This window comes from Labeo rohita, chromosome 12, assembly GCF_022985175.1.
Source record: "Labeo rohita strain BAU-BD-2019 chromosome 12, IGBB_LRoh.1.0, whole genome shotgun sequence".
In the NCBI taxonomy this organism is placed as follows: Eukaryota; Metazoa; Chordata; class Actinopteri; order Cypriniformes; family Cyprinidae; genus Labeo; species Labeo rohita.
Genome location: NC_066880.1, coordinates 4,236,874 through 4,261,313, shown reverse-complemented (window position 1 = coordinate 4,261,313; position 24,440 = coordinate 4,236,874). Strand labels below are relative to the sequence as shown.

At 33.7% G+C, this 24,440-nt stretch overlaps 2 protein-coding genes across 3 annotated transcripts; one reads left to right on the top strand and one right to left on the bottom strand.

Annotated features, from left to right (window-relative positions):
- Positions 1-2: 2 nt before the first annotated feature.
- glrx3 (glutaredoxin 3) lies at positions 3-17,356 on the bottom strand. The gene is made up of 11 exons (XM_051124901.1): positions 17,250-17,356; positions 16,277-16,385; positions 14,422-14,496; positions 12,622-12,823; positions 7,039-7,211; positions 6,500-6,561; positions 6,364-6,421; positions 3,959-4,011; positions 3,766-3,805; positions 3,437-3,529; positions 3-838 (listed from the first exon to the last, which is right to left on the bottom strand). Exons 1-11 carry the CDS (start codon positions 17,312-17,314, stop codon positions 788-790), a joined length of 981 nt encoding a protein of 326 aa, XP_050980858.1. The 5' UTR covers positions 17,315-17,356; the 3' UTR covers positions 3-787.
- Positions 17,357-18,017: 661 nt separating this feature from the next.
- On the top strand, positions 18,018-21,776 carry si:ch211-221j21.3 (uncharacterized protein C10orf143). 2 transcript variants are annotated; one of them, XM_051123698.1, is made up of 4 exons: positions 18,018-18,368; positions 18,698-18,814; positions 20,588-20,650; positions 21,079-21,776. In XM_051123698.1, exons 1-4 carry the CDS (start codon positions 18,297-18,299, stop codon positions 21,106-21,108), a joined length of 282 nt encoding a protein of 93 aa, XP_050979655.1. In that variant the 5' UTR covers positions 18,018-18,296; the 3' UTR covers positions 21,109-21,776. The 2 variants fall into 2 exon arrangements, with proteins under 2 accessions (XP_050979655.1, XP_050979654.1); XM_051123697.1 differs by having other exon boundaries at positions 20,585-20,650.
- Positions 21,777-24,440: the final 2,664 nt, after the last annotated feature.

The window sequence follows — 24,440 nt, the reverse complement described above, 5'->3', positions numbered from 1 at the left end:
AATCTAACAACCTGCAATTAAAAGCAATTGGATGAGCTCTTTAATGAGGGCACAGATTCACACAGAATGGTTTTACATGCCAAATCACTGGTTTTGACTAATGGAGATATTAAAGAAAAACAGGACTTACATTAAGGCCAAGTTTACATGATCTGACCTGGGATATCCAATCACATGTGGATGGCACTAAATATTGGTTTAAAAAAAAGTTGACTCAAACCACATCGAAATATAGTCAAAAAGCCATTTTAAACAAAGATAAATGCATATGGAAGCATCCCAGAAAACAGTAAAGGATCGCCTACCCAACAAACAGTAAAAAGAAAATGCCCATATATATATTTATACATGCATAAGTCTTGGATTTTGCCCAATGCCTCTTTTATTGAAACTGGTTGCAATTGGATGGACATTCTCATTCTAAAAGTATTTGATTGGGCAAAAATTTGTGGTCACAGCAGACATATTTAAAACATGTCAACACCTGGCGGTGTACATTTTAAATCTCTGTTAACCACTTGTAATCAGATCACCAGAGATGTAAACGTAAATACCAGGTATAAACAAGATCTAAAATATGTCAGTGCAACAAAAACAGATTACAGAATAGGCTTTATTGGATTTACAGCAAAGGATCAACATTGTTTTTTGAAAATTAGTAGTTTTCTAATAAAACGCTAAATTGGATGGAATAAGTCTAATCCAGGTCCTCCATTCCTGAGGTTAACTGTGCAGGTTACAGGTATATCAGCAATGTGATCCACATGTTCTTCAGTGCTGGAGTAGTTTAGTTTTCTCCTTTCAACACAGATACCAGCTCACCGTTCTCTTTCAGCTCCTGTTTAACAATATAAACAGTTCCCATTTGTTATAAAACACCTTCACAGTTCATCAACCACAATTCATCTTGCATTGGTTCTCGTCATACTGCCTGCTAGAGCTTCATCTGCCCTCTGCTGGAGAAAAACACATACTGCAGGACACAGTATATCTCTACCTTTACACTACTATTCAAAAGTGTGAGGTCTGATTTTTTTGGAAGGACATTATTACTTTTACTCAGGAAGGATGCATTAGATTGATCAAAAGTGATAGTAAAGAGATGTTACAAAAGTTTTCTATTTCAAATAAATGATGTTCTAATGAACTTTACATTTATCAAAGAATCTTGTTTCACAGCTCACACAATATTAAAGGAGAACTCCACTTCCAGAACAATTTACTCACCTCCTTGTCATCCAAGATGTTCATGTCTTTCATTCTTCAGGCGCAAAGAAATTATGTTTTTTTAAGGAAAATATTTCACCATTTTTCTTCATGATATGATACCCAGATTTTGAACTTCCAAAAGGCAGTTTAAATACCAAACGCTCATCTTGGTTACTCTGCTTGGACTGTTTTTGTTCCGGTTCATGACAGTTAGAGTATGTCGAAAAACTCCCATCTCATGTTCTTCTAAATCATTCTATATCGCTGTTTTACCTTTTTTGTTGAGGGTGTTTGATCTTCTTTGCATGTTCACTTTGCAAAGACTGTGTCGGTACTTTTGCAGCGATGTAGGATGATTCTGAAATGATTTTTGAAGTTGAGAGAGAAAATACGATTGGAGTTTTTCAACATACCCTAACTGTCTTGAGTCAGAATGTTTAAGTTGTTTTTTTTTTTTTTTTAATGAAAATTACAGATCGGTTCGCTAGATAAGACCCTTCTTCCTCGGCTGGGATCGTTTGAAGCCACATTTAAAATGGATTTTGGAAGTTCAAAATCATGGCACCATATCAGTCTATTATATGGAGAAAAATGCTAAAATGTTTTCCTCCAAAAACATAATTTCTTTACGACTGAAGAAAGAAAGACATGAACATCTTAGATGACAAGGGGGTGAGTACTTCATATGTGAATTTTTGATTTGGAAGCAGACTTCTCCTTTAAGCACAAAATATTAAGCAGTTTTTAACATTTTTAAACCCTGGTTGCTGAAAATATGGCTTTGCCATCAGAGGAATAAATTTACATTTTAATAAATATTCAAATAGAAAACAGTTATTTTTAATTCCAATAATATTTCCCAATATGTATTTATGATCAAATAAATGCAATCTTGTGAATTTCTTTCAAAAACATAAAAAATGGAACAGCCACTAATATATCAAATTTAGTTTTTCTCTTCAAACCTGTATACCTGTTTATAGCAATCTGAAAAAAACTTTTATCACTCTATATTTTACATATATTTACATTCATTATAAATGAAGCATTATAAATGCATTGCCGTTTGTAGTTCCTAATATTAAATTTATCTTTATCATCTCAGTAGGTACACTCTACAAAAATGCTGGGTTATTTTTTTAACCCAAATGCTGGGTTCAACTTTTCGGGTCATTTTATTGGATTATTTTTCATATTTTTTTACCCAGGTGCTGGGAAGTTGTTCTGTAACTAAGTTGCTGGGTCATTTTTAACACTGGTTGTTTTTTTTCTACCCAACCGCTGGATTAAGCCTGTCTCTGACAAAACAACCCAGCTGCTGAGTTACAGTCAGTCAGAGCGCTGGCTTTTTAAGTCCTCTACAGGAGAGAGTGGTTCTCAGTGCGGCCGATTTGCACTTCTTCAGTGCAATAAAGGTTTGTATACATTTTATTTCATTTATAAAGTCTTTACTGTGCTCTAAATTGTATTGTTTTTTACGCAAAGAAACATAAGGACGAGATGTCAATCAGCGGTTGTTTTGCAGGATGGATATGTCTTTCGCCTTGGATTTTATGGATTTTATTCATTATTGTACTGAGTTTGATTTTAAAATATGTTCTCTAAATATGTTAACGGGCAGGTTTTGGAGTCAGTCATCTTTCAGCTATGAGTGAAACGCAAGGCCGCGGTCTGAAGTTCGCAGTTAACCCGGCGAACAGCTGCCCATCAACGGATCAGCTTTCAGCGACACACCAGCGCTGAAAATTAGCGCTATTTCGGTAAAAAGAGATTGCGGTTGAATACACTAAAATTACATTTCTGCTTTTAAATGTTACGTTTTTTATGTCTAAAATGCTTGTTAAACAAGTTTAATTGCATGTAATTTTGAAAACTATGCTGTATTCACCCAAATCAATTAAATTTGTCTTGCATTTTGTCCATGTGTTCTTGCTTAATAATAAATGTTCATCTTGTGATTATTGCTGTTGCCTCTAGTAATTCTGTGTTTTTATAAGTTCCAGTCCATTTTAAACCAGAAATATAATAATTTTTAAACAATAGTTGACTTAAATAAAATAACCTAGCATGTTTGGTAAAACCATTTAACCCAACCTGCTGGGTAAAAATAACCCAGCATGTGTTCTGTCCAATGTTTACCCAGCGCTTGGCTGCCAAATAACCCAAGTTGGGTTGTTTTTAACCCAGCATTTTGTGGATTCATGTTAAACACTTATTTGCATTTCACCTTGATTATGTCCACTCCTCCAATCAAGTCCCCTTTAACATACAGCTGTGGGTACGTCGGCCAATTGGAGTATGTCTTAAGTCCTTGTCTAACCTGTGGAAACAATTAAAAGTGCATGTTTTGGCTAAAAACACAATAAACAGACATTTAATTTAGGGATATTTATATAGTACACACAAAATCATATTCTAAACATAACTTCTTAATTCTTAATTCATTGTTCAGTTTTCAGTATATAAGGAGCTCACACAGTCTTTCCTGTAGTTGCTTTGGCAAGAGAACATTTGCCAAGAATAGAAACATAAACTTAAAACTGAAGGAACTCTCACCTCTTCATCTTGTAATATGTCAAACGTATCGTATTCGACCCTGAAATGTTAATAAAAACATTTTTTACTTTAACAACATACGTTTAGTCTTTCAGTAATTATTCATGTTAAGAACATTATCTAAAAAGAGCTTCCAGTCTTAGTTAAATGACACTATATGTGTAGATTGTGGAATTGTAAAAAAGTGTCTCACCCCGTGCTGTTCATTATTTCAAGTATCTGACGGCTGAATCCACATTTGGCAGCCTGAGTATTCACAAAGACACGAGTTAAGAGGGTGAAAACGCTAGAACATCTTTCACATCATGAAAGGCTGCAGTGAAGCGAAACCCTGCGCTTGAAAGCCAATCAGAGGAAGCAAGTTTTTAACTCCACCAAAACACACGCAGAAGCTCAAAGAACAGAGTACATAAGATACGAGTGGCTCCTCTGGGCCCAAACCAGCCACAGAACCAAACTTTCATTTAGAAACTTACAACTACAACCACCTACAAAAGATATTCTGAAGTGCGTCTCAATAACTAGGGGAGAAAGAAGAGGTAATAGAACAAGAGAGACAGAGAGAGAAGCCAGTCAGACGAGAGAAGAGAGAGGTCTCATGGGGAAAGACTTTAAACTACTGCAAAGAATGTCTTTCATGTGTGAGTGTTAAAGATCAATACGGTTATGAGGAGAGAGGTGAGGGGTCTTTCTCCTCCATTAAAGAAAGAGAACGCAGCTCTATCAGTGCCGGAGCCGCCTGACATCGATTTCCAGCGCATGGTTTCTTTTACTGTACGTTAAAGGAAAAATTCACCCAAAAAAGATCTTTCTGTAATTATTTACTCACCGTTATGTCATTTCATGACTCTTTCTTATAAAAACTAATAAAAAAATTTAACTAAAAATAAAATGAAAACTGGACATAAAAATCAAAGCTAATCCAAAAAAATGAATAAAAACTATAAAAGTATATAAAACTAAAATAATATATAATAGCAGAATTTTTTGCAGCAATAATAATGTTCTAAAATAATATTATAAAATTATTTCTCTTCTACTATTTAAAATGTATTTTAATTTATAATTAAATTACAATTATTATTATACAATGAAAATATTATTATTTGATTTTTTCAAAAGAAGAAATTCGCAGAATATCAATGCAGTTACTTTATAATGGTTTAAAAAGTTTTATATCAATTATTAAGATTATTTGTAAATTATCTAATATACACCTATGTGAAATGAAATATATATTATATATATATATTTTTTTCATTCATAAAAATTAAGGTGAAGTACTAAAAATCAGTAACTACAATAAAACCAAAAATTAAAATACAACACAAAACAAAAAAAAAACTAATCCAAAATTGACCTAAAATTAAAATTAAAGCTAAAGATAAAAAATAAAAGCTAATCCAAAAGATTAATTAAAAAAAAAATAAATAAATAAACATACATAAGACTAAAACAACACTGAATAATAATAATAATAATAATAATAATAATAATAATAATAATGGATATAATATTTGCTCAATAAAAGCAAATAAAATAAATGATTAGTGCATTTATGTAATTTTCTTCTTCAGTGGAACACAAAGGAAGAAATTTAGCAGAATTTTTCACAGCAATATTACTTTATAATGTTCTAAAATAATATTATAAAAAAAATTACTTATTATTTTAAAGTGTATTTTAATTCCTAATAATTATAATAACAATAATAATAATTTATTAATACATCTACTAACACAAAGGAATAAATTTAGCAGAATGTTCACGCAGTCTTACTTTATAATTTTATAATTTAAAATTAAAATTAAAAACTGAAATTATTTTAATAATAACTGATGTTATTGTGGGCTAAAACAAATTAGTAAAACACCTTTGTTAAATGAAATAAAGCTGAAATATAAATTTAAATATATTAATAAACCTTGGCAAATAGGTAAATTACTAAAAATCACTAAATACAATAAAACAAACTAATATAAACAAAAGTTAAATGAAATTGAACATAAAAAATAAAATAATCCAAAATATTAATAAAATCTATACAGAAAATAAGTACAGAAAATTCAAATAACACTGAAGAATAATAATAACAATAATAATGTATATGCTATTTGCAAAATAAATGCAAATAAAATAAATGTTTAGTTTGGTTTAAAATACTGTTATTTTTGGACGCCTTTCAAAGAAAGAAAGCTTTTTGGCTGCTGAAAGGTGTAGTTAAGACAACTACCTGCTAGTTGGCCCATACTAACTATCCACTGGTGAATCCTAAAAGACGAACTACTTTGATTAACGGAAACAAAAAATCAAGTTCTTAAAACTGGGTCTATTCTTCACACAAAGCTGACTTGAAATAGTGTTATTTCTGTATGTTTGGAGCATAAGAGACATGATCACTGTGAAGTTGATGTATGAAGACGTGCTCCGTTAGAAAAAATAAAAGCATATGGATTTGTAATAACATAAGTTTGCATAAATAAGAGATTTTTTGGGGTGATTTATCCCTTTAACAGCCCCTACTTTCTCCTCACTCTTTTAAACTGTTTCAGGAGAAAGAAAAGACGTGAGAGAAAAAGAGTATTTAAGTTCACTCACCTCTTTATTGCCTTTCATGAAGAGCATGACAGGTGATTTATTGATTAGAGATTTCAGCCTGTCAGAAGAGAGAATGTTTAAACAAGTCCAGTCGCAGAGAGGGAGGGCGTTTGAGCGAGCGTGTATCTGTCTTTACCTGTTTTCCAGTGAGACGGTCTTGGGGAAAGTATTCTCAAGTTCACCAGACTCGATCAGCTCCTGTGGAGGATATAAAATATCTCTGAATCCAAACTCCCTTTCAACTCGACGCACATACGCACTCTCCTTTCATAACTAACAGCTCCCTGCTGAGATATTTTACCTCTGTAAAGGTAAATTCACTATCTTAATGAGGAAGGGCCTTTAGGACTCTTGAGAGAAGAGAGAGAGGGGAAAGAGGATGGATGCTGGCTAATCTAGCCCTCCTCTCTCAGCAGGAGCGCTCTGCTTGCTTTAAGCAGTATGAGCTCGCTGGGAATGTAGAGCAACATACAGCTAATAACAGCTAGCCGAGAACACACACGCCGTCAAAAGTCCTGAAACTCGAACACTTAAGATAATACGCATGGGATAAAACGCACAACATCAAGCGATGAAGAAATTCGTTTTGGGAAAAACAGAGAAATATCTAAAATACACTGCTATGCACTGCTTTTCATTGAAAGCAATCAGCATTGTTAAAAGTTTTTCCCGTACCTTTATGATGTCCAGTCCTCCGATGAGTTCTCCGTTGACGTAGACTTGTGGATAAGTGGGCCAGTTGGAGTACGTCTTGAGTCCCTGTCTGACCTCTTCATCCGAGAGGATGTCAAAACTGCTGTACTGAACATTGTGGTCCTTCAAAATCTGAACAATCTGACGACTAAAACCTGCAAACAACGCAACAAATAAACAAAAATGCATTAAAGGTTAAAAAGAATATTATTACAGCAGTTGACACTGTTAAGTGTGTTTGTGTGCTTTTTACTAGCCTGCACTTATTTAAAGGCTTTGGAAATTTTAAAAATTATTTTATAAAAGTAAACTATTCATATAATTTAATGTCACTACAATGATAAATGTTTTCATTTTAATTTATTTTATTGTTTAAAATATTACTAAATTATTTATTAAGTTCACTTTTTAGTTTGCTTGTTTGTTTTTTACTAGCCTGCACTTATTTAAAGGCTTTGAAGATATTAAAAATTATTTTATAAAAGCAAACTATTTATATAATAATTTAATATCACTACAATGTTAAATGTTTTTATTTTAATTTATTTAAAATTAATTTATTTTATTGTTAAACTATCATTAAATTATTTATTAAGTTCACCGTTTAGCCTGCTTTTGTGTTTTTTACTAGCCTGCACTTACTTAAAGGTTTTAAAGATATTAAAATTAGTTTATAAAAGTAAACTATTTATATCATAATTTAACGTCAATTAACTACAATGATAAATATTTTTTCAATAAATATACTTTATTTTATTATTGAATGAGCAAATTATTAAAATTATTTATTAAGTTCACTGTTTAGTTTGCTTGTGTGCTTTTTACTACCCTGCACTTATTTAAAGGCTTTGGAAATATTAAAAATTATTTTATAAAAGTAAACTATTCATATAATTTAATGTCACTAAAATGATAAATGTTTTAATTTTAATTTATTTTATTGTTAAACTATTATTAAATTATTTAAATTATTTATTAAGTTCACTGTTTAGTGCTTATGTGCTTTTTACTAGCCTGCACTTATTTAAAGGCTCTGAAGATATTAAAAATTAATTTATAAAAGTAAACTATTTATATAATAATTTAATGTCACTACAAAGATAAACGTTTTCATTATAATTTAAATTAATTTATTTTATTGTTAAACTATCAAACTTACTAAAATTACATTTACTGTTTAGTTTGTGTGTTTTACTAGACTGTACTTTAAGGCTCTGAAGTTGTAAAAAAAATAGTTTAAAAAAGTAAACTATTCATATAATAAATTAATGTCACTACAATGAGAAATATTTTCATTTTATATTATTCATATTTTTAATGTCACTACAATAACAAAAGTTGTCATTTATGATTGTAATTTCTTTTTTCTTTTTTTAAAGTCTACTTTGGATTGACCATGTACATTTTACTGGCTTGCATTTCAAGTCTGGAGGAACTAAACTTTTTTTTTTTTTTTAAGCAAAGAAACAAATGTATTAATTTAAATATTTTATGTCACTACAATGCACTTTCCATATTTTCCATTTTTATTTTAATATCGGTTAACGTTTGGGCAATTCTGCTGTTGCTTTTTGTCCATTTTATTAGTTTACTGAGTTTTTATTAGTTTGTTTTTCTGTTTAGATTTTATTAATTTTATTATATTATTTTTATTTATTTAATTTTAATTATATAGTTTTTATTTATTATTATTATTATTATTATTTTAATAGTACATCATGGTAAACTAAATTACTCTGGGACATTTTGCTTTTGCAACTAGTTGAAATTAGAGCTTAGATGTTTTTATTTTATTTCAGTCAATGTTTTTTTTTTTTAAGTAACATTTTTTGATGGTTTAGTTTTAGTTTAATAACTGCTGCACTGACAACAAAAGTAGTTTTTTTTTTTTTTTTGTAAATTTTTAATCACACAATGAGTAAAATTACATGTAAAAGCTGCAATCATAATTACCCATTTGTCCGTTTTTAGATACTACGCAATATTGGGCAACACAACTGAAAGTGGGAGCACAGAGTTGCTGAAAAAAATGTTCTGATTTCTGAATTTTAAATAGCAGTTCTGTACATACGAGATGACTACAAGCCAAAAATGAGAGAGGATAAAAGAGAGAGAGCGTGATATTAGATGGGAGGAGACAAAGAGAACAAGAAGCAAGAGAAACGGCGCACAAGGAGGAGGAGTGAGTGAGAGAAAGGAACAAGATCAGGAGAGAAAGAGAGAGAAAGATGTGCAAGGTGATGTGTAGAGTCTGTGTAGCCCCTGCAGTAAAACACCCATTTTCATCTTGTGTGGCTCATGAGGGAATTCATTATAAAACAGCTCCAGGCGCCTCACTTGTGCTTATGCATTTGCTGGTATATTAGCTCGACTCTATCAGAGCGGGCAAACAGGCGGGCAGCTGCTTTCTCTGGCTCCGGGCGAACTCCACCAGACATGCTGCATTGATTGCCGAGTTCTTTCCCCCTCTATGCCTGCACCTACAGGGGCCGAAGACCGTTCGCTTTGGCCGACTCCGCTCCAGGAGAGGGGCGATGGTACAGCCTCGCTCCTCTTTTGAAGGACAACCCACTCAGAGCGAGAAAGGCTGAGAGATCTGAATTGACACACAGACCCTTAACCTTTTAATTTGACATGCATAACTGCTTTAGAGTTAGCGTTAGCCAAGCACTTGATCATTTGGCTCTACGCTCATATTGGAACGAAAGAGCGTGTTTACGTTCAGAACCCAATGCACGCCACCGACAGGCATGGCTCGCTCTCTGTGCATTATTTCTCGATTTGGACATCAGCCAAGCGAATGAGAACATCAATACGTTTCAGCATTATAATATCTCCAAGCCGGACCGACCCACTGACACCTAGCGCGGCTTCAAATAACATCAACGGCGCCAGCAACAGGTTTCGGGCTCAGAGACGAAGCGGCGTAAACTCTGAGGATCTTCTATTAATAAAGCAGAGCTGGAGGAGCTGGCAGCCGTTGAAAGCCCAACATCACGTTTGAGATTAGAGTTCAATATCGTTTTTATTTTGATCTCGGGATGGCAAACGCCAGCCTTCCCCCAGACCTTCCTCTTTACACAGCCAAAACGTCAAGCGCTAAACTGCGCCTCAGTCCATGACGAAATATGCACTTTGAACTATCAAAAGTATTTTGTTTTCAATGGGTGAAATTAATACGAGGATGCTTTCCAATGCTGAACCGCACATATTTGACATGAGGAGGAAGTGTTAGTCGGAAGAAAAAAGCATGCCAGAAAATCAGCGGATCAAACAGAAATAAACAAGATCAAGTTGACAGCCTTAAGTTAAACAAACTAAAGACCGAAAAGCTATTAAGTGATTAAGCTGTCACTGTGAGGATTTATTAAGTATTACTTTGACTTACAAAAGCAGAACATGTTCCTTTTCAGAGTGACTGCATGTCGACAAATGTTTGATTAACAAAAGTGGTTGTTCACCCTTTTGTCCGCTTTGAAATCTACCAGTCAACAGAATGTCTCTTTTCAATTTCAGTGAATTTTAAGTACATAGACACCCTTTTTACAGACTGTGATGATGCGTTTCCAGTTATTAACATCCTAAATCAAGCAAAGTTTTGTATATTTTCATTTAAAAATAAATGAATGCACATTTATAACACTACACTCAGAGCTCTACAGTGCGACCATTAAAAAACAAACTACTGCATGCGACTATTAAAAAATATTTAGAAGCGCCAGTGCGACTGACCCAATTGCTTTTCCAATGTTGAGTAATGTATCACAGGCATATCTCACGAATCCTTTCATAAACAGCGTAGAGAGAGCGTAAATAAGAGATTCATTGTGCAGCGTGCAGAGCTTTGTAAGATTGCGATGAAGTAAAATGAGTGACGGCTTTTAATGATTTTTAAGTAAAATGAGATATTGAGTTAATACAATAGCTAAATAAACAAGAAGTTAATATTAAGTGACTTACATTGTCTGACTATAACACTATTGCCTGATTTTGCTCTATTTCGTCGTAAAAAAAAGAGTTTGAAACAAGTCACTGATCCGCTGTGCATCTCCATTTAAACACAGCGTTGTTTCATTTACAAACGAACGTGCATTTTTAAACAAATCTAGTGAGTCAATGATTCAATTTCCCATTCATAAAGAGTCACTTGCTTTATTCCTAAATGAATCAGCCGTTCGAACGAATTAAATGAATGAATGACTCAATAATAAATCAGTGACTTGCCGCCACCTACTGGCAGTTTTAGTATCATTTTTAAAGTACCTTTTCGGTTATTTAATACATTTAATATTTCTGTATTCAAAAGGTTATATTTAAAACATTAATCTCAACATGAATTTATTAATTTGATTGCACTCATGCCATCTCTGAGACACATTAAACATGAAAATACACCTACAAGCCACTTTTGTGTTCTGTGCCACATCTGTAGTACAAATTAATTTTGTTAATACTGATTAATTTGATTGATAACTTCTTATTCTACTTGTTCTTATTCTGTTGTTTTAATTAGAATTTTAAAGGCTTATAACATATTTTTTTTAAATGTTACATAAAAGATGACTTTTAATAAAGTTAGAAAAATGCAATTACAAAGCTAAAAACAAAATTACTCTGTAAATCACTTTGAGGAGTCAAATATCACCTCATAATGGGAAGGCTAATTTTTTATCAGATTTTTTGATTATTGATTAGAAGGGGTTTCTAATGCAACGGCTGAATTATTTTTTTGCTATTAGAGTGAATGGTAGCAATTAAATTTGTTGTTGTTTCCATTCACCACTATAGAAGTTTGGTTGCTTAAAAGCTAATAATTAAATTATATATAAATAAAAAAAAGATTAAAAAAAAAATCCCAGGGAATGAATGAACTCATCAAATGTATACCCTGAATGCAATGCAAGTCACTTTGGATAGAAAGCATTAAAGTAAATTAAATTTAAATTTAATTTAATGACCATTAAATGACATCAGAGAACCATGGACATGCAAATGTGTTGTCAAACTATTAAAATATTATGTAATGCATTAAATCCTGGACACAGAGCAAGATGAGCATTTGTGGTTAAAAAGTAAATAATTTTTTTTTATTTTTAGAAAATGATCATTTCATTTAAGACCCTTTTGAATGTTTTCTTTAAAAACCTTAATTTATTTTTACTTAAGAAAGAAAGACATGAACATCTTGATGACACAAGGGTGAGTAAAATGCATAAAGTTGTCAAAATAGCTATGCAACATGACAACAATGTAACTGAACGCACAGCGCATTGTGCTGCACCATTTTGTAGACTGTAATCAGAGCTATTTATCAACAGGTGTTTTTTTAATCAGTAGGAACTTTGGGTCAAACTAAGCCAGACTGGCTTTTGGTGGAAAAATGTACCTGGAGTACAGTGACACTTCATACAGACGTCCTTCGCACTTAAGAAAGACGTAATGCACTTCTCTCAACGTCCCGTTCATGCAGCCTTGATTTGTCTCGCTCCATCGCCAACGGTTGCTCTAACTAACCCACTGACCCAGTGTTAATTTATGCGAGCGAGCGCATACGTGTTTGCTTACCACAGCGAGGCTCCTGGGGCGATCCCTTCATGAAGAGCATGCAGGGTGCGGCGTTGATCAGCCTCTTCAGTCTCTCGTTGAGATCCTCTTTAGGGACGTCCCCCGCCCTGGCAGCCCCGCCCCCACCGGACCCCAGCCGCTGCACCTTATTGGTCAGCTCAGGGGCATGCGCACCATCCAACCTGTCAATCTTCTCACCGCCCTAAGGGTTGTCGGTAAACAAATAAATAAATAAAAAACACTCAAGAGTGAGTAGTGATAGATTGAGAGGGAGGAAAAAAAACAGCATTAATTTTTTAGGATGCTTGCCAGTTTGTTTAGATTGTTTGCAGGGAGAGAGAGAAAACAGGCCGCAGGCTCTCCTGGTTCTTTGACATGTTACGCCAAGAGAGGGAAAGTCTTGCCAAGCCGTGTGTTTGTTTAACCTCCGATTATTTCTCAGTTGCTTGATTCTAACACGCGGAGATTTTGCAGCTCACATTACTTGATCGTTAAACTCAACCTTCCCAACAGGCTCCGTTTTTCTAACCTCGTCTCCCTCTGCTAAATAAACACAAAATACTATCGCAGTACACCTAACATAAATAAAAGCCGTGTGTACAGAAAAACGCAATCTGGCATAGATCAGCATGCTTTATGAAACATAAAGAACACAGTGTAGTAGTGAACTTCTTGCTGCATGAAAAATCGAAAGAAAAACTTAAAACGAACTTTCTTAAATTTATTCTGCATGCTTCTTAAGTGCATGTTTTTCTAACATAAAATAAGTGTTTGTTTCTTATATCTTTTATCCAAATGTTTTAACTTTCTCTGCCTCTGAAACAACTTTTCTGCTGATGTAATTAAGGCTGTGTGGGCGAGGAAACCAATACTAACCAATAACATCACAGCCTAACATCCAATCAAATTCAAATGATAATAAATGAATTTTTCAATTGTAAATAAGTCACTTTGGATGTTTTGTGAAAGCCATTGCATGTTTTAAGTTGGTATAAAATGCTATTAGCAGTTTTACTTCTGTAACCTGGTGTATTTCTGAGTAATAGCAAAACAGTAAAAAGTTCAAATAAATAAAAAAAAAAAAACAGATGAACAAATAAAAGTTTAACTGAATAATTCATGCTAAAATAGCTAAAATATGCTTCACATTTCTGTTCATAAAACCTCAGAGAGTCAAATGATTTTTTGTGGTAATTAAAATTATGCCACTAATGCAGTAGACAGTTTAACATCTATTGAATGTAACATTCTGCAAGGAAATCAGAGCAAGAAAATGAAATTAGCCAAGGAAAACTATACACTGTCATTCAAATTAATAGTTTTATTCAGGAAACATGCATTAAATTGATCAAAAGACTTAAGCTTCAGAGCTGTTATTTTGAACTTTCTACTCGACAAAAAAATCCTGCTGTTTTCAACACTGATAATATTAAGAAATGTTTCTGAGCAGAAAATCAGCATATTAGAATGATTTCTGAAGGATCATGTGACACTGAAGACTGAAGTAATGATGCTTTTGCATCAAATGAATAAATTACATTTCAACATATAATTATATAGAAAATTAGAGAAAAAAGTTCTTTTAAATTGTAGTAATATTTCACAATATTACAGTTTCACTGTATTTCTGAGCAAATAAATGCAGTCTTTTAAAATGTTTAAATCTTATATGATTATTTTTCCTATTTGTGGCTGAACTAACCTACTCCTACTCTCTAAAAAACAAAAATAAATAAACAAATTAAAAAAAAAATTTCAGGAAAATTTGAGCACAGCTTAAGTCAAACGTAGAAGTTTTACCTTGAAGAAGAGGAAGGTGGGAACTGAAGCGATCTCATACTTCTCAGAAACCTCCGGGACTGCCTCTGCCTCCAGCTAAAGAGAGAGAGAGAGAACTACTGTACTAATGACTCTTTATAATTCACATTAATAAAACATCACACACATCAACATGTCAAACACAACACACGCGCTGACAGTTTATCTGGCTGTAAAAACCCCATTTAAGACAGAAAAACACTGAAAAACATTTCACAAATTGAAAACTAACAAATCTAAACTCCACTGCCTCAGCTATAACATGCAAAATGATGATGACAGCCAATGCTGACAGTTAAACGTTTCGACACACTTCATGTTAAATTTGCTACTGATGCTGACTGAATGATTAAAATTACTTTTGTGGACACTGTACCTAATTTTTTTTTTTTTAAAAAGACAAATGATCCAATTCTGAACCTATTCTAAGGAATTCAACATAATTTATTCTACATACATTATAAAAGGGCAGTTTTTGCTTGAAGAACTCTTCTGCTCTGCTGACTGCATGATGAAAGGCAGTATTAACCCTTAACAGAAGGAAAAATTTCTCTCTGCCAGTTTAAGGCCATGAGGAAGGTAAAGTCATTCAGAGCCTGAGGCATTTCAATGCGCTCCACTGGGAGTTGGAGAGCAGAGGGAGGAGAGCAGCTGGATCTGTGTTACTGGAGCTAGAGCCATTTCACCATTTAGAGACCAGTGAACACTGAAACATTTGCAAGAATAACGGCCATTTTCAAACAGGTATCTCAAACACAACATGCCATCTGGAAATGGTCAAACAAACAGAGTTCCATGCCACTGGTTAAGCCATTACTGGTATGTCAGCTGGTTTAGATGCTCAAACAAACAACAAAATTTTGACTGTGCCACAGTATCGTACACTTTTTAGGAATGGTTTACACATTGTTATTTCACTACATTAATTTGGGATAAGAGAATGCATGTAATAAAATAAATAAAATCATATTTTTAAAATCGTATAAGAATGAAATACCAAATAACCACAGACACACAACCACAAATTTCTGGAAAACAAACAAACAAACAAAAAGGCAACGGCAAAGGCTTTTTACAAATTTACGACATATATCCCAGTAAAACAGTTTCTGAAACAGGAAAAACAAATGCAGGGTGAGACTTGATTTTGTCCATCTATAATTTATTGGATCACTGGATTGGAAATAATTTATAATAAACACTGCAATATTCCATAAAAAGATGACTTTAAATAAAAATGTTAAAAAATCTTGACTTTTCACAATTTTAAATGGAAATCCAATGCAGTTTATTTTTTCATTATTATTTAATTATAATAATTTATCCATGCACTAAGTCATAGGTGACCATAAAAATATAATAAATAATATAATAAATTAGTTCTATTTGTTACTTACATTTATAAAGCTATATATATATATATATATATATATAATAAAAAAATTAAATAATATATTGTATGTATTTCCATTATAATTTCATTCAAAAAGTTGTCATTTGGCTTTCTGCAAAAAAAAAAAAAAAAAAAAAAGACTGCAATGAGAAACAAAATGCATGAAACAACATGGCATATTCAAAACAGAGCTATGTTGGTTTTAGCAGTCAGATTTCTGCCCAGATTTCTATATTTCTGAGCAGCCATTGTTGTGATTTGGGGCTAGAAATCATTGTGTCTTTGGGAAACTATTCTGGAACCAATTTCTTTTTAACCAGTTCTCCTAATGATACAGAAACTACACTTCACATTGGCATATAATCGCATTTTGCAAAAACTGAGCATCAATGTTATCAATGACACGATTCCCAGTATTGCTGTGAGGGTCAGTGGTCCACCTACCTTCACAAACATGGTGTGTTTGTGCTCTTTGGCTAATTCTGCCATCACGTCGTTCATCTGCGAACACTGCGGAGCCCATGGCGCATGGAAATGGACAACAGTGAGGGACCTGAAAGGAACAGAGTAGGAATGAAAATGTGCTTTCAAGAAACCTGGATTACAGACTATGAGATATAAAGCAGATCCATGAACAAAAAAAATTATGACAGAAGCAATGACCAATCAAAGAAATCATGTCTACTTACATAACAACTTATAAATTATCTTTCAGCTTATGCTTATATCCAAAGTGCCTTAAAGCAGGATTATTAGGAGCACACAAGGATGACAGTTCGTGAACGCTGATATCAGCCCAGATCATGAACACTAGGCTGCATTACCTCAAACACTCAATCATTTGATTATTAATTATCTGTTTATAATGCTCCTCAGCAATGATACCAGATAAACAGGATCTGTCAGTATTCAATGAACAACCAAACTGAAAGTGTGGATGCAGACTGGGGTCGTTTTGTTGATGCAAACCAGTTAAAGGCATAACAAGGTCTGTTAGTATAAATCCATTGCTGTAAAAAAGGTCAAATACCTATAACAATTCAGTTTTGACATAGGCACATTGACTTCTGTTTATAATAATAATAATAGCAGACTTCGAGTGCAACAAGGATATGTAAACATCCCGGATTTCTAAAATGCTCATAAAAAAAAACAAATAGACACATATTAAAGACAGCTGAAAATAAATGCAATATTAAAACAATCCATCCAAAGACCATATTAATCGATTAATACAGATTTACATCACATTTATTTGAGTTTATCTGAACAGGCCATCGGTTATTTCATTCTGTTCGACCAAAACGGCCACTACGAACGTTTTATCGCCGTCCACATGTGTTAAATCAGCTAAATACCTGTTTGAAATTAAATATATATCATGACAGACTTGGCAAAGGATGAAATATTCACTTACTTGCTGTTATTTTTTAATAATTCCCCAAACTGCTGCAGGGATGTCGCGTCCGTGAAGTTCGCCATGCTGCCAGACAATACTAAGCGATCATCGAGCACTCCATCAGGACGCGGCACTGACGTAAGACATTACTAAACAATTTACTATATCACTAACATCGAACACATACGGTTATGGGAGAAAGATGAAGTTGAATATTAATACGTTGGTTAAATATATAAGGATTTGAATTATATACACAACATATTACGTTTTAAGTCACATTTTCTGCTTTCTTCAATCTTTCAGAGGTGAAATTTACAGCGTGTGGCTATCCCACTGTGTCTTCCATTTGATATTATTCTTATTATTTCAGACTTGATACAGAGCATTAATTAAACACGGACTATTCTTATGACAGTTTTGTATAATTTTGTAACTTTGTTTCACTTTAATTAAAGATGAATGTTAACCGAAGGTTTACAAATGTACATTATAAAAGTATTAAGAATTTGAAATATGCAACAAGATAACAGAAGAGTTATGAATAACGCTGGGTTAACAATTTCACGTGTGGAAAAAAGTACAATAAGGGTGAGACTGAGCAGATTATACATTTCTATTTTGAGGTGTGCTGTTCCTTTAAATTGCATTGGCTGGCTCATTCGCGCTCAGTGCTCTCTCGTCGAATAACAATGCTTTATTTGACGTAGCCCCGCCTCCGTTACCCCGTACTGGTTAGTGATTGGTTGGCGCAACTGTATGTCACTCATCTTGAACGATACAGGAACCTCTAATACAGAATAATAGCAGGGAATGAAGAGTCGCACGGGAATACTACGGCTTTGTTTTGTTTTTTAAAACGTGCATGTTTAGAATTACTGTCTTTTTATTTTATTTTTTATAATACTTCTACAGATTCTTCAATGGTCTACGAATAATGCTCAATACAGTGACTTTTTGACTTTGCATATTGATCCTTATGGGTTTTTGGGGCGGATTGTATGAATTCATCAAGTGTTTGAATTAAAGCTAAACTCTGCGGGCTTTAGTACTGTAAAACAATCAATGGACTGCATACGTACTATGCAGAATAAGAGAAGACATAGTGGAGAGCTGGAACAGTGGCAAAACCAGACGGTAAATTGACCTAATCTTATTTGCTAAATCTTGATTCATGCTTTAAACATGTTTAATATACATCAATGTACTTGTTTTTGATAGTGTTTGTTTGACCTTCAGTGGCATTTGTACAGTCTGTTGACCTTTACAAAAAGAGTTAGGAGTTATTATTAGTGTATATATATATATATATATATAAACCCAGCTGATCATCACTGAAAATAGCTGTTATGATTTATAGAAATAGTGCACCATGTCATGACAGCCACATTTGCTTCCATTGGCATCTTGTTGCATAATCAAGCTAGAAATAGATTAATGCATGTTAATCTTTTTGAACTTCACAGAAAAGACAGTGTAATGGACTGGGAGGCTGTGGCCAGGTGATGGACACTCCAATGGACACGTGGGATGCCCAAAATCACAGCCCTCAAAATGGACACAACACCAGCGTCCCCGGCATGGTATACCATGATCTCTGCCTAGTCCAAAATCCTAAAGAATCCTAATGGAAATTTATTTTTTCTTACAGAATTCCAAATGCACATAAAATGGTTCTTTAAAGAATGTTTCTGACATATTTTCCAACTAGGTATGGATATGTCAAGGAATTTCTAGAAACAGAGCCACCACCAAACTTTAGGATTGGTTTCAATTTATGATTTATTTATTTGACAAAGGCTTACTCTGTCTCTCTTCTTTTTGTCTCTCTTGTTTAAAGTGTTGTAATGAACAAGTATATTGCTCTTATCTGATGTTTTTGTGTTTATGGTGCACGAGGAATGCAGGGGTTAAAGGTCACGGTCTATTAGGCGGTCTGTTTTATTGCACTGCCTCTGCCCATAGTTTTTTGCTTTTATTGAACTGATTAAAAACATTTCAAGGAGCCATGTCAGGACAATCAAATAGCAATAACAAGAAGATATATATACATGGAAGATACATATATAATGTAGGTTACAAAAATATATGTACATATAATACGAATAATACAGTTATGTGTACAAAAAAGGCAAAATAAATAAAATGTGACCCTTGACTATAAAACCAGTCTTAAGTATAACAGGTATATATATAAGTATAACAGGTATATTTGTAGCAGTAGCCAAAAATGCATTGTATAAGTCAAAATTATGGATAAGTAAAGATCATATTCCATTTCCTATCATAAATATATCAAAACATAATTTATTAGTTAGTAATATGCATCTCTAAGGACTTCATTTGGACAACTTTAAAGGTAATTTTCTGAGTATTTTTTTTTTTTTTTCACCCTCATATTCCAGATTTTCAAAAGGTTGTATCTCTGGCCAAATATTGTCCTATCATAACAAACCATACATCAATGGAAAGCTTATTTATTTATTTGTTTATATGTATAAATCTCGATTTCAAAAATTTGACCCTTATGACTGGTTTTGTAGTCCAGGGTCACAAATAAATGTTATCTTGTGGGACCCAAAATACTGGTATTGAACAAACTTTTAAAGTCCTTTGAAGTACTTAAGCTATTAAGCTATTAGCTATTAAGTGTCATTTTTTCTGTAAATTCTGTAAATCCACCTTTTCACAAATTAAGGTCTTAAAAGGTCTTAAACCGGAGCGGAAAATCTATATTAATAGCATTAAATGTTCCACGTGCTGCAAACAAATTTATATCTTCCTCAGTATTTTTTTTGTATTTGAATACAAATGTCTAAACATACTTAAGTTTAATAATTAACAAAATTAAGTGAGTTTATGCTTAAAACAAGAACAAACACCTGTCATTGTGGAATTAAAACTTTTTTCTTGTTGAATTAAGTAGATTTTTTTGACCCCATTGGCAAATATTTGATTATGTTTTAATCATGATCTCACTAAATTTTGAAACTGTAATGACAAAAAAATAATATTTTTATTTAGTTAGTTATTTAAATGAATTCAAGTAATGCAGACATGTTTGAAGTTGTATTTTCAAACTTTTAAGCATTGCTAACACTTACGTTTTGTGACTATACTGATGTATTGTGCTCTATCCAATTTATTCATTTTCTTTACTTGGCCTTTAAAAGGTTAAAAAGTCTTACATTTACCATCATAAAACCTGCAGAAACCCTTAAAACAACACTGTTTTGTTTAGAACTGATCCCTACTGAAAGTACAGTTTATAGTCATCATGTTCTAGCATGTTCATTTAATGATATCTATTTACAAATCATTATTTAAATCTCTGATGTGTTTGGGTTTGTCAGCAGGTGTTACCTGCCCCAGGACGCGGTGCAGGACAGCATTGCCCCAGGTGTATGGCGGGTGAACCTGTGAGTAATATTTGTTATTTTTCTGTGTGGGTTACACCTTACAAATAATATTCCCCTCTTCTTTTATGTCAAAAATGTGTGTGGATAACATGCCACTTTTCATAATATGACACATTCATCAATTTTTACACACACACACACACTCTCAACGGAGAGGCGTTGATAGAAGCAATATGATTGCCTTTGGAAATTTTGTACTTCCTGCAAATCAATATTTATTCATGACGAAAAAGAAATGCACATTTTGAACGGTTTTCCCGCAGGCCAGAATAGCTAGCAGCTGATCTAACCACTACGACACGGGAACAGTCAGCATATATGAATATCAATTTGCGTAGGGTTAATGAACATTATACATACAATGCATTGAGTGTTGAGTGAAGTTGACCTGTGTCACATCAATGTTTCTCTCTCTCTGTCTCCGACAGGGCCATATAAGCCACATCATGAGATATTGATCAGCATTGCCGATGACTCCTGGAGAAAATGAATCGACTGAATAAACGGCCAGTGCAGAGAAGCAATCTGCAGTTTATCCATACCATGTGGGTTTTTCCCACATATTTTGTGCCTTCCATGCATTTTCCAACTCACCTAGTACTGTTTTACCTACAGTAGTACCTAATATTGCTTTGTAGCAGTGAGATTTACATTACCAAGACCACTCCGGTGAGGCGATGAATGATGGTATAGATCACACCTTTAGTAAAGTGTGTTGAGATTTTTGCACTGTACATTTTTTTAGTGTTGCATGGTCTTGATTTTCAAGCAGGAATAAATGCTGGAAATGCAATGTAAGCAAAGTAAATGAAACTAAATGCATACTTAATATTTTTTTAGACTATTTTTCTAAAAATTGAAATTGAAGAATTTTTCACAATTAAATGTTATTTCACTTGTACTTTTTTTTTTAAATTTTTAAAGTATGTTCATTGTTTAACATGTCAGTTTCGTTTAACCTGGTCAGTGAATGTCTAGAAATGTATGTCAGCTTAATTTGAAGGGAATTTTTGTTTAAATGTTGTCACTGTTGTTCTTATCTCAGTAGATTTGTTTTTAGCTTTCCTTGATTTAACCTATTTGTATCCTTTTTAAACCAATCCAGAATATTTTGCATAAAGTCTAATTTGATTAAAGCTTTTGTGTTTTGTGTGTTCTTAACAATCAATACGTGCTCTTCCCAAAAGTGCACACAAGATGGCAGTGTCCCATTCCGTTTCTCTTTCAGAGGGACTTAAGAAGTCACTAGTGTTTAAAATTCAGATTTTAAATATTTGATACCACCGTACATCTGCTTTTGCATCGAATTCATTTGAAACAACCCCTGGCGTTTTATTGAAATCAAAACATTACGTTTTACAATACACGCTCTGTTTTTATTGGTCCACTTCATCATTCTGCACCGCGTGCATATGTAACCCGCCTTCAACATGCTTGTAATGAAGTTTTATCTTCTCAATAATGACTCCGATTAATATGAAGAACACCTGCACCACATGTTGATGCTTTTTCCATGAGGAGCAAAGACTTGTATCAGCTATTCCCTTCAGACAGCAAGTTTTAATACTCATTTTGACATGAGCGAGTCTTCTCGCAGATATGACTTCCTCAAGCTGTGGCCCAGCTCATAAAACAAGCTTCTCCTACAAGAGACTTATAAGAGTGGCCGTGTATTCATAAGTCATAGTTTCTGCTCCTGTAAGTTATAAAGGAATTACCTCAGCTCAGGAGGAGCCGTGGGGACGGGTCGAAGTTTGTGCTAAGTCAACCAAGATGGATTTAAGTATATTACCAGCTCAATCTTCCTCACCCTCCCTCAGTGTTAGCTTTTGTCGGTGGAGAAATGAGAGGCAGCGTTCAGACAAAGCTTGACCTCTTGGGGCCGGCTCTCAGAGCCTAGATTTTCAATAATGTAGGACAATAAAGCTTAGTCCTATAACCTACTGCAATATGCTACAAGTGTAAAGAGCTTAGCTGCTAATAAAGGAGGCCGAGGAGTGAGAGCGCGAGTGGGAAAAAAAGGGAAAACAACAACTCATCTTCAGAACTCATATTTGGAGATCAAGTGCGGCCCATAAGAGCTTTTCATAAGGACAGTAATGAGATGCTGAGGATGGAAGACGAGGAGATCAGACCGGTCAAGCCTGACAACTGCTATCTGACACAGTGGATATGAACATGCTAGTCCCTCCGAGCACTTGTGACAGGTGCACATATATGTTTGTTTAGATGTTGGTGCTTTCGGCCTCATAGATGAGTTATTATTTTCCTCTCCAGCCCCCTCCGCTCTCGCCATGACCTGACGCTGCGTGGACCTGCTCCTGGTTTCCCGTAAGTGGCCCAGGTTGCCGGTGTGTTCTCCTTGGGGAGACAAAGGGCTATTATGGGTTTATTGTACAGATCAGCGGGGTCAGGGTACACCGTGTGCACATGCAGGGGAAATTTCTGGTTCGCTTTCGTTGTCAGCAGGGAGGAGGAAAACCAATCGAGCGTTCTAACGTGCTGACTAGTTGCTTTCTTGAATATATATGCGTGTTAATGATGAAAGTAATGTCAGCTACACTCTTACAAACAAAGGTTCAATATTGGCATTGATGCTTCCATGAAGAACCTTTAACATCAATGGAAACATTCCAAATATTCTTAATAATGGAAAAAGGTTCTTTAGTGGTTGACACTCTAAGGGAAAAAAAAATGATAATTGAAAGGCTCTCTGAACCCAACATGGATCTTTCAAGGTTTCACCTTTTAAAGAGTGTATGTTCGCAATGTACACCTTTAAAATAAATCTTCAAAAATGGGTTTTCACAACAATGCCATTGAAGAACCATTTTTGGTTCCACAAAGAACCTTTCACTATTAAAAATAAAGGTTTTTCATAGGCGTTCCATTAATAACTTTTAACATCCATGAAACCTTTCCATTGCACAAAAGGTACTTTATGGTTAATAATGTTCTTTAGATTATTAAAATGTGACCCTGGACCACAAAACCAGCCTTAAAACCAATATAGCCAACAATACATTGTATGGGTCAAAATTATAAATGTTTCTTTTATGCCCTAAATCATTAGGATATTAAGTAAAGATCATGTTCCATGAAGATATTTAGTAAATTTCCTACCATAAATATATCAAAATAATTTTTGATTAGTAATATGCATTGCTAAGAACTTCATTTGGACAACTTTAAAGATGATTTTTTTGCACCCTCTCAGCCAAATATTATCTTATCCTAACAAACCATACATCAGTGGAAAACTTATTTATTCAGCTTTCAGATGGTGTATAAATCTCAGTTTAAAAAAAATGACCCTTATGACTGGTTTTGCGGTCCAGGGTCACTAATGTTCGTCACAATAAATAAAAAAATTGATTCTTTTAAAAAATGTTTACTGAAAGGTTCTTTGGAGTAGTAAAAATGGTTCTGCTATTGCATCACTGCAAAAACTCTCTTTTGGAACCTTTATTTTTAGTGTAGTATACTACGTCCTTTTTTAAAAAGCTAAAATGCTAAAAAGTCAGTGTGAGTGGTGGCAGCTTGTGTAAAACAGAGATGTTAAAAATAATGGCAATAATTAATTCCCCATTCATCCATTACATTGGAATTGAAAGGTCAATTTAGGCACATTGCATTGTGGGATACATTATTCCACACAGTGGAACTTCAAACAGTAGTATACTACACTGCTGTCACATGACTTTATCATGTTGTGTAAAAATGCTGTTCAATTACCAGTTTAAAAATAAAAATAAAATATGTTATATGCATACATTTTCAGTGTAATTTG

Coding starts and splice junctions, on each gene's coding strand:
- glrx3 (XM_051124901.1), bottom strand. CDS start 17,314: ATGGCGAACTTCACGGACGCGACATCCCTGCAGCAGTTTGGGGAATTA. Junction 16,386..17,249: donor TTATTAAAAAATAACAGCAA/GTAAGTGAATAT, acceptor TGTTCCTTTCAG/GTCCCTCACTGTTGTCCATT. Junction 7,212..12,621: donor GCCCCAGGAGCCTCGCTGTG/GTAAGCAAACAC, acceptor CGTTGTTTGCAG/GTTTTAGTCGTCAGATTGTT.
- si:ch211-221j21.3 (XM_051123697.1), top strand. CDS start 18,297: ATGGACTGCATACGTACTATGCAGAATAAGAGAAGACATAGTGGAGAG. Junction 18,369..18,697: donor AACAGTGGCAAAACCAGACG/GTAAATTGACCT, acceptor TGAACTTCACAG/AAAAGACAGTGTAATGGACT. Junction 18,815..20,584: donor ACACCAGCGTCCCCGGCATG/GTATACCATGAT, acceptor TGGGTTTGTCAG/CAGGTGTTACCTGCCCCAGG.